The 17,389-nt window shown below is 64.0% G+C and overlaps 1 protein-coding gene across 1 annotated transcript; it reads left to right on the plus strand.

Annotated features, from left to right (window-relative positions):
* The first annotated feature begins 2,371 nt into the window (after nucleotides 1–2,371).
* On the plus strand, nucleotides 2,372–8,666 carry LOC142008372 (riboflavin transporter 2-like). The gene is made up of 3 exons (XM_074985558.1): nucleotides 2,372–3,369; nucleotides 7,127–7,250; nucleotides 7,356–8,666. Exons 1-3 carry the CDS (start codon nucleotides 2,372–2,374, stop codon nucleotides 7,566–7,568), a joined length of 1,335 nt encoding a protein of 444 aa, XP_074841659.1. The 3' UTR covers nucleotides 7,569–8,666.
* The last annotated feature ends 8,723 nt before the right edge of the window (nucleotides 8,667–17,389 follow it).

The following is a 17,389-nucleotide window of genomic DNA, read 5'->3' on the forward strand; positions in this document are numbered from 1 at the left end:
ACAAGCGGCGGCTCATTTACCCTGCACGGAGGCCCAGGGGGATCTCTTTCCAAGCCGTGAAACCAGTCTGGGCGGAGGTGGGGAGAGCCCGGCCCTGCCTGTCCCTCCCCACCAATCCCAGCAGGGACCCCCAATCTCCTGCTTCACCTTGAGCACCTCCAGCCTTGAGCACCTTTCTGCACCCCAAAGCCTAATACCCAGCCCAGAGCCTGCGCCCCCCAGCCCAGAGCTCCCCCACACTTGGAGCCCCCCTTTCACCCAAACGCCTCACCCCCAGAGCCTGCGCCCCCCAGCCTTTGCCACCCACCCCTCTGCCCCAGCCTGGAGCCCCGCACCCCCCCGACCCCACCCCCGAGCAAGAACCTCACACTCCTGCAGCCCCCAGCCTGCAGCCCCATACCCTTGCACCCAACCTCTGCCCCAGCCCTGGGCCCGCGCGCAGAACCCTTTGGCCTCCTCCTGCCACGTGGCTTCGGTTATGTGCCCCAGCATGAAGGCATGTTGCACGTCCCTGCCATGCCACGGGGAGGGTTGCCCCAGCTTTTGGGGGGCAGCTAGGGGGTGCCCCAGCTTTGAGAGGTGGTTGGGCAGTGCCCTGGCTTTTGGGGGGCAGCTAGGGGGCGCCCCAGCTTTGAGAGGTGGTTGGGCATTGCCCTGGCTTAGGGGAGGGCATCTGGGGGGTGCCCCAGCTTTGAGAGATGGTTGGGCATTGCCCTGGCTTTGGGGGGGGCATCTGGGGGGTGCCCCAGCTTTGAGAGATGGTTGGGCATTGCCCTGGCTTTGGGGGGGGCATCTGGGGGGTGCCCCAGCTTTGAGAGATGGTTGGGCATTGCCCTGGCTTTGGGGGGGGCATCTGGGGGGTGCCCCAGCTTTGAGAGATGGTTGGGCATTGCCCTGGCTTTGGGGGGAGGGCAGCTGGGGGGTGCCCCAGCTTTGAGAGGTGGTTGGGCAGTGCCCTGGCTTTGGGGGGGCAGCTGGCGGGTGCCCCAGCTTTGAGAGATGGTTGGGCATTGCCCTGGCTTTGGGGGGGCAGCTGGCAGGTGCCCCAGCTTTGAGAGGTGGTTGGGCATTGTCCTGGCTTTGGGGGGGCAGCTGGCGGGTGCCCCAGCTTTGAGAGGTGGTTGGGCATTGCCCTGGCTTTGGGGGGGCAGCTGGCGGGTGCCCCAGCTTTGAGAGGTGGTTGGGCAGTGCCCTGGCTTAGGGGAGGGCAGCTGGGGGGTGCCCCAGCTTTGAGAGGTGGTTGGGCAGTGTCCTGGCTTTGGGGGGGCAGCTGGCGGGTGCCCCAGCTTTGAGAGGTGGTTGGGCATTGCCCTGGCTTTGCGGGGGGGACAGCTGGCAGGTGCGTTAATAACTCAGCCAGGCAGGCGGGAGGCCCTGAGGCCTGGTCTGCTGGTCACAAAGGGCCAAGGCACTTCCTGCACCTGCCAGCGTGTCCGCGTGTGCGAGCGAGCGAGCCACCCAGTGTGTCCATGTGCACGGCTGTGTGTGTGTGTGTGTGAGACCATCTGTGTGCGCGCGCACGCACGGCTGGCGGTGCCTGTGCTTGCATCATTGGGGCAGAGGGTGTGTGTGTGTGTGTGTGTGTGTGTGTGTGTGTGTGTGAGAGCATCTTGGCGTGTGCCTGCCTGGCGCGTGTGCCTGAGCTTTCCAAGTGGACATTCGCTGCTTCCTGCTGCTCTGGGGAGGAGTGGGCCAACGGCTCATAGACCGGGGAGGGGATGCTGCCGTTACCCCCTGCCCTGAACAGGAGAGCCTGGGGCACGATCCAAAGAGGGAGTGGAGGCAGGTTCCCCTGGCTTTGGGGGAGGGTTGGGGGGTTCCCCTGGCCCTGGGGCATGGTTGGGGCTTTCCCCGCTTTGGGACGGGGGTTGAACAGATGCACAGAGACGATGGTGGGGGTCACCCTGGCTTTGGGAGAAGGTTGGGGGTTACCCCAGCTTTGGGGGTGCTGCACAGATGCAAGGAGGCAGGGGTGGGGGTTCTTCTAGCTTTGGGAGAAGGTTGGGGGTTACCCCAGCTTTGGGGGTGCTGCACAGATGCAAGAAGGTGCTGGGAGGGTTGCCCCAGCTTTCGGGGGGCAGCAGGTGGGTGCCCCAACTTTGAGAGAGGGTTGGGCATTGCCCTGGCTTGGGGCAGGCAGCAGGGGTTGCCCCAGCTTTTCGGGGGGGCAGCTGGGGGTAGCCCTGGCTTTGGGGGTCACCTGAAGGCAGCTGCCCTGGCTTTCCAGGAACTCTTGTCCTGCCCCTGCGCTGGGCCTGCAGCTGCCCCCTGCCCAGGGGCCCCAGAGCCGGCCTAGCCGTTGGCTTAACGCCCCTCTTTGCTCCTCAGGGCCGACGGACCTGGCCCTGGCTGCGCCGCGCCAGTGGAGGCCATGGCGCTGGTGGTGCACGTCCTCGCCTGCCTGCTGGGCACAGGCTCGTGGGTGGCCATCAACGGGCTGTGGGTGGAGCTGCCCCTCATTGTGCCCCGGGTGCCGGAGGGCTGGTACCTGCCCTCCTACCTGACGGTGCTGATCCAGTTGGCCAATGCCGGGCCGCTCTTCGTCACCCTCATGCACCACTTCCGGCCCGGGCGGCTGCACGAGGCGGGGACCATCTATGCCCTCCTCAGCCTCGGGGCGCTGGCCTGCCTCCTGCTGGCCTTCTGCTGGCAGGAGACCACGGTGGTGGGGGGTGCGCCCCACAGCACCGCCCTGCTGGTCCTGCTCTTCTTTCTCTCCCTGGTGGACTGCACCTCCTCCGTCACCTTCCTGCCCTTCATGCTGCGCTTCCGGGCTCGCTACCTGAGTACCTACTTCGCGGGCGAGGGGCTGAGCGGGCTCCTGCCCGGCCTGGTGGCCTTGGCGCAGGGCGTGGGGGTGACCCGGTGCATCAACGGCAGCCTGGCAGGGAACGCCTCGGGCGCCACAGAGGGCCCCGGGCTGCAGGCGGAGTACCAGCCCGCCCGCTTCTCCGTTCGCCTCTTCTTCCTCTTCCTGGCTGGCATGATGGGGCTGTGCCTGGCGGCCTTCGCCCTGCTCAACCACCTCCCGGCCGCCCGCCAGGAGCGGGCCAAGGAGTGGATCCAGGCCCGGGCCAGGGAGGAGGCGGGCACGGGCCTCCGGGCCGTGGTGGAGGAGCAGCCCATGATCGGCCCCACCCAGGGCTGCTGGCTCGGCACCCGCTTCGGCACCGGTGCGTACTCCTGGCCCCAGGTGGCCTGCATCTTCCTGCTGCTGGCCTGGGCCAACGCGCTGACCAACGGCGTGCTCCCGGCCGTGCAGTCCTACTCCTGCCTGCCCTACGGCACCATGGCCTACCACCTCGCCGCCACGCTGGCCGCCATGGCCAACCCGCTGGCCTGCTTCCTCGGCATGTTCCTGCCCAACAGGTGGGGGCACCATGGGAAGGCTGCTCGCCGGGGGGAGGGGTGCCCCATGGGTAGGCTGCTCCCCTGCTGCGGGGTGCCCCATGGGAGGCGGTGCCCCATGGAGAGGCTGCTCCCCTGCTGGGGTGCAGCCCACAGCCTGGGAGGAAGCTGATGCTCATTGATGGCGGTGCCATCCCAGGGAGCTGAGCTGAAAGTCTCTACGGCCAAGAGTGCCAGGGTCATTGAGGGGGCTGGGAGAGGGCTGGACCCCAGGGGACAGGATGTGGGGTGGTAATCCAGGGGGGTGGGGGCCTGGTGGTGGGGGTGGGCACAGGCAGGTATGGTGAGGGGCAGGGCCTGGGGGAACCAGGGCGGTCTGGTTTCACAGGGGGTCAGGGTGTGGGGGGGGCTGGGGGAGCTGGGGTAGTCTGGTTTCGCAGGGTGTAGGGGCTGGAGACGCCAGGGCAGGTGGGTATCGCGAGGGGCAGGGGCTGGGGGAGCCGGGGCAGGTGGGTATCGAAAGGGGCAGGGGCTGGGGGAGCCGGGGCAGGTGGGTATTGCGAGGGGCAGGGGCTGGGGCAGCCAGGGGAGGTGGGTATCACGAAGGGCAGGGGCTGGGGGAGACAGGGCAGGTGGGTATCATGAGGGGCAGGGGCTGGGGGAGACAGGGCAGGAGGGTATCATGAGGGGCAGGGGCTGGGGGAGCTGGGGCAGGTGGGTATCATGAGGGGCAGGGGCTGGGGGAGCTGGGGCAGGTGGGTATCACGAGGAGCAGGGGCTGGGGGATCCGGGGCAGGTGGGTATCGCGAGGGGCAGGGGCTGGGGGAGCCGGGGCAGGTGGGTATCACGAGGGGCAGGGGCTGGGGGAGCCAGGGGAGGTGGGTATCGCGAAGGGCAGGGGCTAAGGGAGCCGGGGCAGGTGGGTATCGCGAGGGGCAGGGGCTGGGGGAGCCGGGACAGGTGGGTATCGCGAGGGGCAGGGGCTGGGGGAGCCGGGGCAGGTGGGTATCACGAGGGGCAGGGGCTGGGGGAGCCAGGGGAGGTGGGTATCGCGAAGGGCAGGGGCTGGGGGAGCCAGGGCAGGTGGGTATCATGAGGGGCAGGGGCTGGGGGAGCCGGGGCAGGTGGGTATCGCGAAGGGCAGGGGCTGGGGGAGCCGGGACAGGTGGGTATCGCGAAGGGCAGGGGCTAAGGGAGCCGGGGCAGGTGGGTATCACGAGGGGCAGGGGCTGGGGGAGCCGGGACAGGTGGGTATCGCGAGGGGCAGGGGCTGGGGGAGCCGGGGCAGGTGGGTATCGCGAAGGGCAGGGGCTAAGGGAGCCGGGGCAGGTGGGTATCGCGAGGGGCAGGGGCTGGGGGAGCCGGGACAGGTGGGTATCACGAGGGGCAGGGGCTGGGGGAGCCGGGGCAGGTGGGTATCGCGAGGGGCAGGGGCTGGGGGAGCCGGGACAGGTGGGTATCACGAGGGGCAGGGGCTGGGGGAGCCAGGGGAGGTGGGTATCGCGAAGGGCAGGGGCTGGGGGAGCCAGGGCAGGTGGGTATCATGAGGGGCAGGGGCTGGGGGAGCCAGGGCAGGCGGGTATCATGAGGGGCAGGGGCTGGGGGAGCCGGGGCAGGTGGGTATCGCGAAGGGCAGGGGCTGGGGGAGCCGGGACAGGTGGGTATCGCGAAGGGCAGGGGCTAAGGGAGCCGGGGCAGGTGGGTATCGCGAGGGGCAGGGGCTGGGGGAGCCGGGACAGGTGGGTATCGCGAGGGGCAGGGGCTGGGGGAGCCGGGGCAGGTGGGTATCGCGAGGGGCAGGGGCTGGGGGAGCCGGGACAGGTGGGTATCACGAGGGGCAGGGGCTGGGGTAGCCAGGGGAGGTGGGTATCACGAAGGGCAGGGGCTGGGGGAGACAGGGCAGGAGGGTATCATGAGGGGCAGGGGCTGGGGGAGCTGGGGCAGGTGGGTATCATGAGGGGCAGGGGCTGGCGGAGCCGGGGCAGGTGGGTATCACGAGGGGCAGGGGCTAAGGGAGCCGGGGCAGGTGGGTATCACGAGGGGCAGGGGCTGGGGGAGCCGGGACAGGTGGGTATCGCGAGGGGCAGGGGCTGGGGGAGCCAGGGGAGATGGGTATCGTGAAGGGCAGGGGCTGGGGGAGCCGGGGCAGGTGGGTATCACGAGGGGCAGGGGCTAAGGGAGCCGGGGCAGGTGGGTATCACGAGGGGCAGGGGCTGGGGGAGCCGGGGCAGGTGGGTATCACGAGGGGCAGGGGCTAAGGGAGCCGGGGCAGGTGGGTATCACGAGGGGCAGGGGCTAAGGGAGCCGGGGCAGGTGGGTATCACGAGGGGCAGGGGCTGGGGGAGCCGGGACAGGTGGGTATCGCGAGGGGCAGGGGCTGGGGGAGCCAGGGCAGGTGGGTATCGCGAGGGGCAGGGGCTGGGGGAGCCGGGGCAGGTGGGTATCGCGAGGGGCAGGGGCTGGGGGAGCCGGGACAGGTGGGTATCACGAGGGGCAGGGGCTGGGGGAGCCAGGGGAGGTGGGTATCGCGAAGGGCAGGGGCTAAGGGAGCCGGGGCAGGTGGGTATCGCGAGGGGCAGGGGCTGGGGGAGCCGGGACAGGTGGGTATCGCGAGGGGCAGGGGCTGGGGGAGCCGGGGCAGGTGGGTATCGCGAGGGGCAGGGGCTGGGGGAGCCGGGACAGGTGGGTATCACGAGGGGCAGGGGCTGGGGGAGCCAGGGGAGGTGGGTATCGCGAAGGGCAGGGGCTGGGGGAGCCAGGGCAGGTGGGTATCATGAGGGGCAGGGGCTGGGGGAGCCAGGGCAGGCGGGTATCATGAGGGGCAGGGGCTGGGGGAGCCGGGGCAGGTGGGTATCGCGAAGGGCAGGGGCTGGGGGAGCCGGGACAGGTGGGTATCGCGAAGGGCAGGGGCTAAGGGAGCCGGGGCAGGTGGGTATCACGAGGGGCAGGGGCTGGGGGAGCCGGGACAGGTGGGTATCGCGAGGGGCAGGGGCTGGGGGAGCCGGGGCAGGTGGGTATCGCGAGGGGCAGGGGCTGGGGGAGCCGGGACAGGTGGGTATCACGAGGGGCAGGGGCTGGGGGAGCCAGGGGAGGTGGGTATCGCGAAGGGCAGGGGCTGGGGGAGCCAGGGCAGGCGGGTATCATGAGTGGCAGGGGCTGGGGGAGCCGGGGCAGGTGGGTATCGCGAAGGGCAGGGGCTGGGGGAGCCAGGGCAGGTGGGTATCATGAGGGGCAGGGGCTGGGGGAGCCGGGGCAGGTGGGTATCGCGAAGGGCAGGGGCTGGGGGAGCCGGGGCAGGTGGGTATTGCGAGGGGCAGGGGCTGGGGGAGCCGGGGCAGGTGGGTATCGCGAAGGGCAGGGGCTAAGGGAGCCGGGGCAGGTGGGTATCACGAGGGGCAGGGGCTGGGGGAGCCAGGGCAGGTGGGTATCATGAGGGGCAGGGGCTGGGGGAGCCGGGCAGGTGGGTATCATGAGGGGCAGGGGCTGGGGGAGCCGGGGCAGGTGGGTATCGCGAAGGGCAGGGGCTGGGGGAGCCAGGGCAGGTGGGTATCATGAGGGGCAGGGGCTGGGGGAGCCGGGCAGGTGGGTATCATGAGGGGCAGGGGCTGGGGGAGCCGGGCAGGTGGGTATTGCGAGGGGCAGGGGCTGGGGGAGCCAGGGCAGGTGGGTATCGAAAGGGGCTGGGGCAGGTGGGTATCGTGAGGGGCAGGGCTGGGTCACTGGGCTCAGTGCCACTTTTCCCTTCACCAGGCTGCTTCTCCCCGCTGTCGCCCCACAGGTGTTTGCTCACTTTGGGCCTCCTGTCGGCCGCAGGCTCCGGGTTTGGCTGCTACATCATGGCCATGGCGGTGCACAGCCCATGCCCGCCCCTGCTGCACAGCCATGCAGGGGTGCCACTCATTGTAAGTCACAGGCCTGCGCCAGCCCCAGGCCCCGGCTGGGTAGGGGCCCGCCGCGGTGGGAGGCTGGGCTGGCTCTGCCTGACATGCCGTGCTCCCCCTGCCCAGGTGCTGAGCTGGGTCCTGTTCGTGGGAGTCCTGTCCTACGTGAAGCTGATGATCGGCCTGATCCTGCGGGACGAGGGGCGCAGCGCTCTGGTGTGGTGCGGGGCCGTGGTGCAGCTGGGCTCCATGCTGGGGGCCCTCACCATGTTCCCTCTGGTCAGCGTGTACAGCCTCTTCCGGTCCGGGGACCCCTGCGACACGCGCTGCCCCAGCTGAGCTGCAACCCCCAGCCGGGGGACGCTCTGGACCCAGCCTCGGCGCTCACTGCTGGGCCCAGACCCTTTTCTTGGGGCTCCCCTGGGCTCAGCACAGCCCTGGGAATGCGAGCCCCACTGCTGCCCCTGGCAGGATGAAATCAGAACGGCACCAGCCAGCGGCCATGGCCCTACGCAGCTAAGGGTAGCGGTGATTCCCCAGTAGCACAAGGAGCTGGGGCCTGGGCTGAAGGGTAGGAAGGTTCGAGCTCTGTGTTTGCTGGTGCTGTGATGCTGAGAGTGGCTGACGTGCAGTGCCCGGGTCACTCAAAGGCCAGAGGTGTTTGTTCCACTCAGGGTGTTTCTCTGTGCCCACCACCTGGGCCGTTCTCGGCACGGTTAGCCCCTGGATGACCCAGATTAAGCCTAGTTTACACATGGGGAAACTGAGGCACTGCAGGGCGGGGGAGAGATTTGCCCAAGGTCACCAGCAAGTCAGTGGCTGAGCTAGGAAGGGCCCCCAGAGTCCTGCCCCACCGCTGCTGTGCAGGGTGCCAGGAGCAGCCCAGGGCCTTCTGAGGTCCCCATCCCCTGGGTGCAGGACCGTGGCACTGGGCCACACGTGCTCTGCTGCCTGCGGAATGCTGCCCCAGGGCCCGACGCCCCCCCTGCCCCAGACATGCCAGACGCCAGGGCCAGGCTGGGCTCTGGCCACCTCTGCTGCCCCAGGCTGGGACCTGCTCCCCCTCCAGCTGTCCTCAGGCCGCCTGGCCCGGAGCCGCCAGCCGGGGGGAGGGTGGGACGTGGTCTCCCTGCTCGGGCGAAAGGGCACCAGGTGGCTGAGCCTGACCCCTGCTAGCACCGCCGGCGGCTGGGCCCTGGCAGACGACAGACTGTGAGCGGCACGACTGCTCACTCAAACAGCAGCCACCTGTGCTGAGCCGCTCCAGGTGTAACGCTGCTGCCCAGCACCTTCCCAGCAAGCACTCAGCCTGCCCAGGGCCAGGGCCTCCAGGCTGCTCGCAGTGGTGCATGGCCAGGCCCGGCGACCAGGAGGTAGAGTGTCCCTGGGGGGGGAGGTGCATTCACCCTGGGTGGCGGTTGGCTCCCCCCCAACTCTGTGTCCTGCCCATGCCCAGGGGTCTGCACCCAGCCCACGGGTGCCCAAACGAGTGCCCCAAGGCTCCTGTCCTGGGTGGGGGGGGGCTATGCAGCCCAGCACCCACACCCCTGCCCTGCAACGTGGGGGGGCGCTCAGCAGGGAGTGGGCTACAGGGGCAGAAGATCTGAGGGGCTGTGTGTTGCCAACTCTCCAGGACTGGACAGACTTGGATCGGCCCTTTAGTGAGTTCGCGGCTGACCCCAAACCGGGGGGCGAGGCTGCTATGCTGGAGCGTGGGACAGGGCCCAGGGAGCCCCAGGCAAACTGGAGGACTGGGCCAAAAGAAATCTGACAAGGTTGAACAGGGAGAAGTGCAGAGTCCTGCACTGGGGTGGAAGAATCCCAAGCACTGCTACAGGCTGGGGACCGACTGGGTCAGTACCAGTGCAGCAGGAAAGGACCTGGGGATTGCAGTGGATACGAGTCAACCGTGGCCCTTGTAGCCAAGAAGGTTAACGGCACACTAGGGTGCGTTCGGAGGCGCAATACCAGCAGAATGAGAAAAGAGATGGTTCCCCTCTATTCATCACAGGGGAGGTCACATCTGGAGTGTTGCATCCAGTTTTGGGCCCCCCCAGTATAAAAAGGATGTGGATTTGCTGGAGCAGGTTCAGCGAAGGGCAACAAAAATGGTTAAGGGGCTGGAGCACAAGACCTATGAGGAGAGGCTGAGGGATTTGGGCTTGTTTAGTTTACAGAAGAAGACTGAGGGGGGATTTAATAGCAGCCTCCAACTTCCTGAAGGGGAGCTCTAAAGAGGAGGGTGAGAAACTGTTCTCAGTGGTGTCAGACGGCAGAACAAGGAGCGATGGTCTGAAGTTGCAGAGCGGGAGGTGTAGGTTGGATATTAGGAAAAAGCTACTTCCTCAGGCGGGTGGTGCAGCACTGGACTGTGTTGCCTAGAGAGGTGGTGGATTCTCCATCCCTGGAGGTTTTTAAGTCCCAGCTTGACCAAGCCCTGCCTGGGATGACTTAGTTGGGCTGGTCCTGCTTTGGGCAGGGTGTCTGCCTCAATGACTCCTGAGGTCCCTTCCTGCCCCATGGTTCCATGACAGGCACAGGCTGGCCTGCGCATGGGCTGGGACAGACCTCTTCCTGCACTGGGTGTGCCTAAGGCAGGCCGGGGGGGAACAGCACCTAGATTACAGAGCGGCAGGTTCTGGACCCATCCTGCAGCCCAGGGTGGCCCCGCAGTGCTGGGAAGGGAGCTGGTTCTTCCCACGGACCCTTCCTGCCAAGGCAGGAACAGCTCAGGACAGGACCAATGGGACTGGAAACCCATCACTGTGACTGTGCCCACAGGGTTGCAACCTAGGCCCTGCAAGCCAGACCCAGCCCTGCCCTCAGTGGGCCAGAAACCCCCTCAGGGGACAGGGTCCCAGGTGGACACCCCCCAAAGGCCAGACACTGGCCAGTGACCAGGTGGCTGACTGGGCCATGCAGAGAGCTCCTTTCCTGGGGTGAAATGACACCATTCAGTGCCTGTCTGGCTCTCTGCAGTGGCAGCTGCACTGGTGGGAGGCACTGCCACTGGAGAAGAGGGGCCATAGGGCTGTTTTCCCAGCCAGGCACCGCCCAGCAGTGCAGTGCCCAGCGCTCCAGGACGGGGCTGGACTCCCAGCTAGCGCAGTGCCCACCCGTGCAGTGCCAGTGCTCCAGGACGGGGCTGGACTCCCAGCAAGTGCAGTGCTCACCAGTGCAGTGCCAGCGCTCCAGGACGGGGCTGGACTCCCAGCTAGCGCAGTGCCCACCCGTGCAGTGCCAGTGTTCCAGGACGGGGCTGGACTCCCAGCTAGCGCAGTGCCCACCCGTGCAGTGCCAGTGTTCCAGGACGGGGCTGGACTCCCAGCCAGTGCAGTGCCCACCCGTGCAGTGCCCAGCGCTCCAGGACGGGGCTGGACTCCCAGCCAGTGCAGTGCCCACCCGTGCTATCCCCACTTTCTCCACTAGATGGCAGCATCCCCACGGGGACCGCGCCCCTGAGCTCTGGCAGGAAGCCCACCTGCTGGGGACCCAGGAGTCCGGGGATGCACTGGACACAGCCCGCCGGGCAGCTCCCAGACTCTGTGGGGTGGGGCCACCGTGGCTCCCTCCCTATGCCGTCCCGCAGTGCCTTTGGGGGGCACCGGCCGTCCTGCACCAAGGGCTCAGCTGCAGGGCCTGGGGCAGGCCAGGGGCCGAGGAGGGGCTGACCCTGGAGCGGTGGGGCGGGTGTCACAGCCACAATCCCACTTATGGCGGGTGCCCGAGCTGGGATGCTGCAGGGTCAGTTTAAAAGGTTCTGGGTGCCTGCAAATTGTAGTGGGTCCTGCAGGCTCTTGGCACTGCTGGGGAGGGATCAGGCCCACAGGATTCCTGCACTGCTGCAGGCACAAGGTCTCAAGATGGGCCCCTAGGCTCAGGACCTGTTTCTGGAGCTGTTGCACAGACGAGGGTCCATCAGGGACCCAGGCCATCCCTCTGCCAGGGACCCCCCTCCTGGAGTGAGAGGACGCCAGCCATGACCCCAGGACAGCTGCCACAACCACCCTCAGCCTCCAACTCAAGCCCCGGCGCAAACATCTCACACCCCGTGGCCTGGGCAGGGCCAGTGGAAACACAAGGGACCAAGGTCCTGGGGCTGCAGGCACAGCACCAGTGCATACCTAGGATGGGCCTGGGCTTGGTGACCCCAGGCTGAGCGCTGCCCTGCTCGGTCCCAGGGCAGCACTGCAGAGAACACAGCCCCTCTGGGTGGCCCCAGCCCGGGCTGGAGAGTCGGCCAGGCCCCGGGTAAGCAGGTCCAAAGCTGGTATGGACAGCCTGTGCCCAAACCACTCGCCCCACTCTGTGCGGCAGAGATGGTCCTGAACGCTGCCCCCCGCAGGCTACAGGTTTGGTGAGCCTGGACTCGTTCGCTGGGCTCGTCTCTGAGCGCGCCCCAGTTTATCCACATCCTTCTCCAACCGCAGCCACCAGCGCCGGCCCAGCCCCTGCCGCGCTCACACAGAGCTGGCAGAGGAGGGAACCCCCCGCCCTGCCTGGACTCCGGATTGCCCTGTTCACACATGGAGGGTCCCAGCCACACTAGCAGCTCCTGGTCAGCTGATTGGCCACCTGACCCCCCAAGCCTGCCTTGTGCCGCTGCTTGCTGGGCGAGAGGGCACAGCTGGTGACTCGGCATGCCATGGCGTGCCTTCCAGGCAAAGCGCACACACCCTGGCAGAGCTCCATTGCCGCTGCCTGCCTGCTTGGCAGCTCAGGTCTCCGTGAGCCTTACCTGCTGCCGCAGCCCTGGCACCAGCCCTGCACTGAGCAGCCCTTGTCATAGGGAGTGGGTCGGGAGCATGCCTGAGAGGGTCACGGCAGGGCAAATTGATGAGATGTTCCCTCCCGCAACCCACCCTGCCTGGGAGTCCTCCACTCTGAGGCACCAAAGCCAGCAGACAGAGCACAGCGGTCACCACGCTGGCCGGTGAGAGGTCCCACAAGCAATTCCCCCAGGCCACAGCCCGTCCCCTCCTCGCACAGCTGAGAGGTTGTGAAACCAACCGCCCCACAGCCACACAGGATCAGGGCCTTACAGTGCGTGGTACATGAGCTGACCTATATTGTAGCACTTGGGCAGCTGAGGAAATGGAATCTGATATATTGGACCATTTCAAAAAATTAATGGATTGACACACATTTATACTTGTTACGTGGGGAAACTGGTCTCGCTACTTCTTATTGCACAAAATTGGCCTGTTATATGAGCTGAATTGAATTTGAAAATGGTACTTGGCTAAAAATCGACTCTGCCCCCCCAGGCTTCCTAATGGTTATATATGATAAAAATGAGCAGCCCAAGGATTTGACAGTTCCTGGCATGTGAAAGATGGAATTCCAGAATGCAAATTAAACAGATTAAACCATTCTGTAAAGGGCCTTGGCTGGAAAGATGGATGTACATTGTCCAGGAGTAAAATTAAGAATACTTTGCTTAAGAGGAAACCTCTCTCTCTCTCTCTCTCTCTCTCTCTCTCTCTCTCTCTCTCTCCCCCCCCCCCCCCTCCCTCCCTCCTCTGTGTGTGTGTGTTTTTATTTAAAATGCTTTCCAGCCACAGTCACCTTGCAGAAATAAATATTAAATCACACGAGCTGTGTCTACACTTGCATTCCTCTTTTGAGAGCGGCATGCACATGAAGGAAATAAAATGCAAATGAGGCACTGATTTACATATTTGGTGCCACATTCCCTGGGTCACGTATAGCTCAGAGCTCATCCCTAAAACCCCATGAGCCAGTCCCAACTCCCAGGGTTTATTCATGAAAGGAAGCAAAGAAGGAAAAAGAGGAGCACTGGAATTGTTCAAGGAATCCGATACACCCACCAGCTGCAGAGCTCTTGCTGCAGGGGGGCAGAGACGGAATAAACTCCTGACTTAGCTCATGTCTCGGGAGCACGTTTGTTGTAGGGTGCTGTCAGGGCTGCTTCCCCACTCTGACACTCCGAGTGCAGAAGGTGGGAGGTGGGGGCAGCCAACCTTCAAAATACCTTGTTTGTAAAGGTTCTGCTTAAAAAACTCCCCCAGGTCACAGATTCCCTGACCCTGGCAGGGGGCGGGTAGCCAAGTTTAAAAAAAAATTCACCCAGGAAGACACACTTGGGGATGGCTCCCTGCGGGATAAGCTCCCAGCTGTTATCCTTTCCTTAGGAGAGCGCTTGGGAACAAGGAGCTGGAATTGGATAGCTGGCCTTCAGCCCAAGGTGGCGGCTCCCAACCTTTTCCAGACGGGGACCCACTTTGACAATTCAGGAAGACTTGGTGACCCATGGCAATTCAAACACGGGGGGCGGGGGCAGTGCAGTGAGCTAATTTTGCACCTGAGGCAAGAATATAAAATTGTGCCCCTCCTGTTTATATATTCATAGTAGTTATTCCGTAGAAAAGGGGAAACCCGTGAATAGAATTAAGGGAATGGCACTACATTTACTGTAGTCAGAGTTGTGGTGGTGTGATGGGGTTCAGGGGTCCCCCTGCACTGCACCCCGTCCGCTGGCAGGAGTGACTCTCACTCAGCAGGTACAACAGGAGGTTTATTAGGCAACAGAGGCTCAGTTTCTCACAGAAGTGACAGTACAGCAGTCAGAGACAGTCCTTCCAACCCGTCCTGGGGAGAAGACCCCGAGGGGTGCCCCTCTGGGGTGTAGCTTTCCCCCTCCTCAGGCTGGCTGCCTTCCAGCTCTCTCTTCCCCTAGCCTCTAACTGCCGTCCCCCGATTCAAAACCCAGCTCAGCTCCTCCCTCCTCTTTGTTCAGGGCAGAGGTGTTACCTGCCAGTTGTAGCCCCAGGGTCATCCTTAGCCACTGGGAGCTGCTGCTTACCTCAGACATCCAGCCTGACTCACACAGGCACTCCCCCCACTCCATCACATCTCTCCCCCCTTCCAGACCGAACTGAGCGGGGTCACTTAGCCAGTGACCTGGGGAAGTTCAGGGCCCTCCCTGCGTGACAGGGCATCAGCTATGGGGTTGTTGTTCCCCTTCACATGGACCACCTCCATGTCGTAGTCCTGCAGGAGCAGACTCCACCGCAGGAGCTTGGCGTTGGCCCCTTTCATGTGATGCAGCCAGGTCAGGGGTGAGTGATCGGTGTACACGGTGAAACGACGTCCAAACAGATACGGGTGCAGCTTCCCCAGCGCCCACACCATGGCCAGACATTCCTTCTCTATGGCTGCGTAGTTTTGCTCCCGGGGCAGCAGCTTCTTACTCAGGTACACGATGGGGTGTTTCTCCCCTTTGTCATTCACCTGCATTAGCACCGCCCCCAGCCCCACGTCTGAGGCATCGGTGAACACCAGGAAGGGTTTGTTGAAGTCTGGATTTGCCAGCACTGGGGCCCTGACCAGAGCCTCCTTCAGCGCGCAGAGGGCCTCTTGGCACTGCTTGGTCCAGACCACCTTGTCAGGCTTTCCCTTTTTACACAGCTCCGTGAGGGGGGCTGCGATGGAGCTAAAGTGGGGCACAAACCTCCGGCAGTACCCCGCCATCCCAATGAAGGCCTGGACCTGTTTCTTAGTCTGGGGTGTTGGCCAATCTCTGACAGCCTCCACTTTAGCTGGCTCTGGCTTTAAGCAGCCGCTGCCCACCTTGTGGCCCAGGTAGGTCACCTTAGCCATTCCCACCTTGCACTTCCCTGCCTTGATAGTCAACCCGGCCTTCTGGAGTCGGTCCAGCACCTGCTTGAGTTGGGACACATGGTCCTCCCACGTCTGGCTGAAGATGCAAATGTCGTCCATGTAAGCCAGGGCAGAGCTCTCCATCCCTTTCAGTAGCTGGTCCACCAGATGCTGGAAGGTAGCGGGTGCCCCCTTGAGGCCAAAGGGAAGGACCAGGAACTCGTAGAGCCCCACAGGGGAAATGAAAGCCGACTTGAGCCGGGCATCTTGGTCTAATGGCACTTGCCAGTACCCCTTGGTGAGGTCTATGGTGGTGAGGTAACGGGCTCCCCCCAGCTTGTCTAAAAGGTCATCAGGCCTGGGCATGGGGTAGGCGTCCGATACAGTGATGGCGTTAAGCTTGCGATAGTCCACACAAAACCGAACAGACCCATCTTTTTTAGGGACTAACACCACGGGAGAGGCCCAGGGGCTGGACGAGGGTTGGATCACCCCCAAAGCCAGCATGTCTTCAACCTCCTGCTCTATGTTCTGAGCCGTCCTACCTGTGGCTCTGAATGGCACACACTTGACAGGGGCGTGGGTGCCTGTCTCTATTCGGTGGACAGCCAGGTCAGTGCGTCCGGGTCTGTCAGAAAACAGCTGTTGGTGCGAATGCAGCACCTCCTTGATCTCTGTCTGCTGGGCAGGGGTCAGCTGGTCTGAGAGGGGAATAGACTCCAGCAAGGAGCCGGCTCCAGTCCTTGTGAGTAAATCCACCAAGGGATCATCCCCCTGCCCCTCCCAGTGCCTGCACACGGCCAGCACCAAGTTCTCTCTGTCCCAGTAAGGTTTCATCATGTTCACATGATAGACCCGGTGGCTGTGGGCTGGGGTCGACAGTTCCACCACATAATTCACGTCATTTAGCTGTTTGACGACCTTGAAGGGCCCATCCCAGGCCGCTTGCAGCTTGTTCCGTCGCACGGGTACAAGGACCATCACTTGGTCCCCGGTGGCATAGGCTCGGGCCCTGGCGTTACGGTCATACCAGACCTTTTGCTTCCTTTGGGCCATGGAGAGGTTCTCCCTGGCCAGGCCCATGAGCTCGGTGAGTTTTTCCTGGAAGGTCAGTACATACTGTACCACTGACTCCCCTTCAGGAGAGGCCGTCCCCTCCCACTCTTCTCTGAGCAAGTCCAAGGGTCCCCGTACCCTCCTTCCGTACAGCAGCTCAAACGGGGAGAACCCCGTGGATTCCTGGGGCACCTCCCTGTATGCAAACAGCAGGTGGGGTAAGTACTTGTCCCAGTCATGGGGGTATTGATTCATGAAGGTTCTCAGCATCTGCTTCAGCGTCAAATTGAACCTCTCCACCAGCCCATTGGTCTGCGGGTGGTAGGCTGTGCCAGACCCCACACTTGTCCCACAAGCTTTGCAGCAGGGCTGACATGAAGTTGGACCCCTGATCTGTGAGGACCTCCTTGGGGAACCCCACTCTGCTGAAAATGGACAGCAGTGCATCCGCCACGGTGTCAGCGTCGACAGAGGTCAAGGCCACTGCTTCTGGGTATCGCGTGGCAAAATCTACCACCACCAAAATATATTTCTTCCCCGAACGTGTTGCCTTGCTGAAGGGTCCCACTATGTCCATAGCCACTTTCTGGAAAGGCTCCTCTACGATGGGCAGTGGCCTCAGGGCAGCTTTCCCCTTGTCCCGGGTCTTCCCCACCCTCTGGCAGGGATCGCAGGACAGGCAATATAGACAGACAGCTGCAAAGATCCCAGGCAAAAAAAGTTCTGTAACAACCTTCTCCTGGTGCGGTGGATCCCCTGGTGTCCTGCAAGCGGGACATCATGGGCTAGGTGCAGTAACCTGCGCCGGTACTTTTGGGGAATCACCAGTTGCCTCTGGACCTTCCATGGCTCCACTTTGCGTCTGGGAGCCCATTCCCGGTACAGGAATCCCTTTTCCCACAGGAATCTCTCCCTGCAGCCCTCCCCCAGCTGTGGAGCTGGGCTGAGACTGGCCAGTTCCCTCAGCTTCTGCAAGGAGGGGTCTCTCTGCTGCTCTGCCTGGAATTCTTCGGCTGGGGCAGGGGCAGAAGCCACTTCCCCTTCTCTGCCTGGCTCCAGAACCACTGGCCTGTGAGACCTGGTTTTTGGGGGCCCCCTTTCTCTCAGGATTGGCCCCTGTGGCTTTCGCTGGGCCTGTACCCCTGAATCTGGGGAACGCACCCCTCATTTTCTTTGGCTACGGGTCAGGACGAGGGCACGAGGGCGTTCACCTGGCCAGTTCTCCAGGTCAGCCCCCATCAGTACATCCGCCGGCAAATGGCTGTGCACGCCCACCTCCTTGGGGCCTTCCTTCTTCCCCCATTTTAGGTGCACCCTCGCCATGGGCACCTTGAAAGGGGTCCCATCAATTCCTGTTATCGTCAGGTGGGAACTGGGTATCATGTGGCCCGGTGCCACCACCCCGGGTCGGGCCAGCGTCACATCAGCGCCTGTGTCCCAGAACCCCGTGACCTTTTTCCCATCTACCTCGAGGTGTTTGA

This window comes from Carettochelys insculpta, chromosome 2, assembly GCF_033958435.1.
Source record: "Carettochelys insculpta isolate YL-2023 chromosome 2, ASM3395843v1, whole genome shotgun sequence".
Classification (NCBI taxonomy): Eukaryota; Metazoa; Chordata; order Testudines; family Carettochelyidae; genus Carettochelys; species Carettochelys insculpta.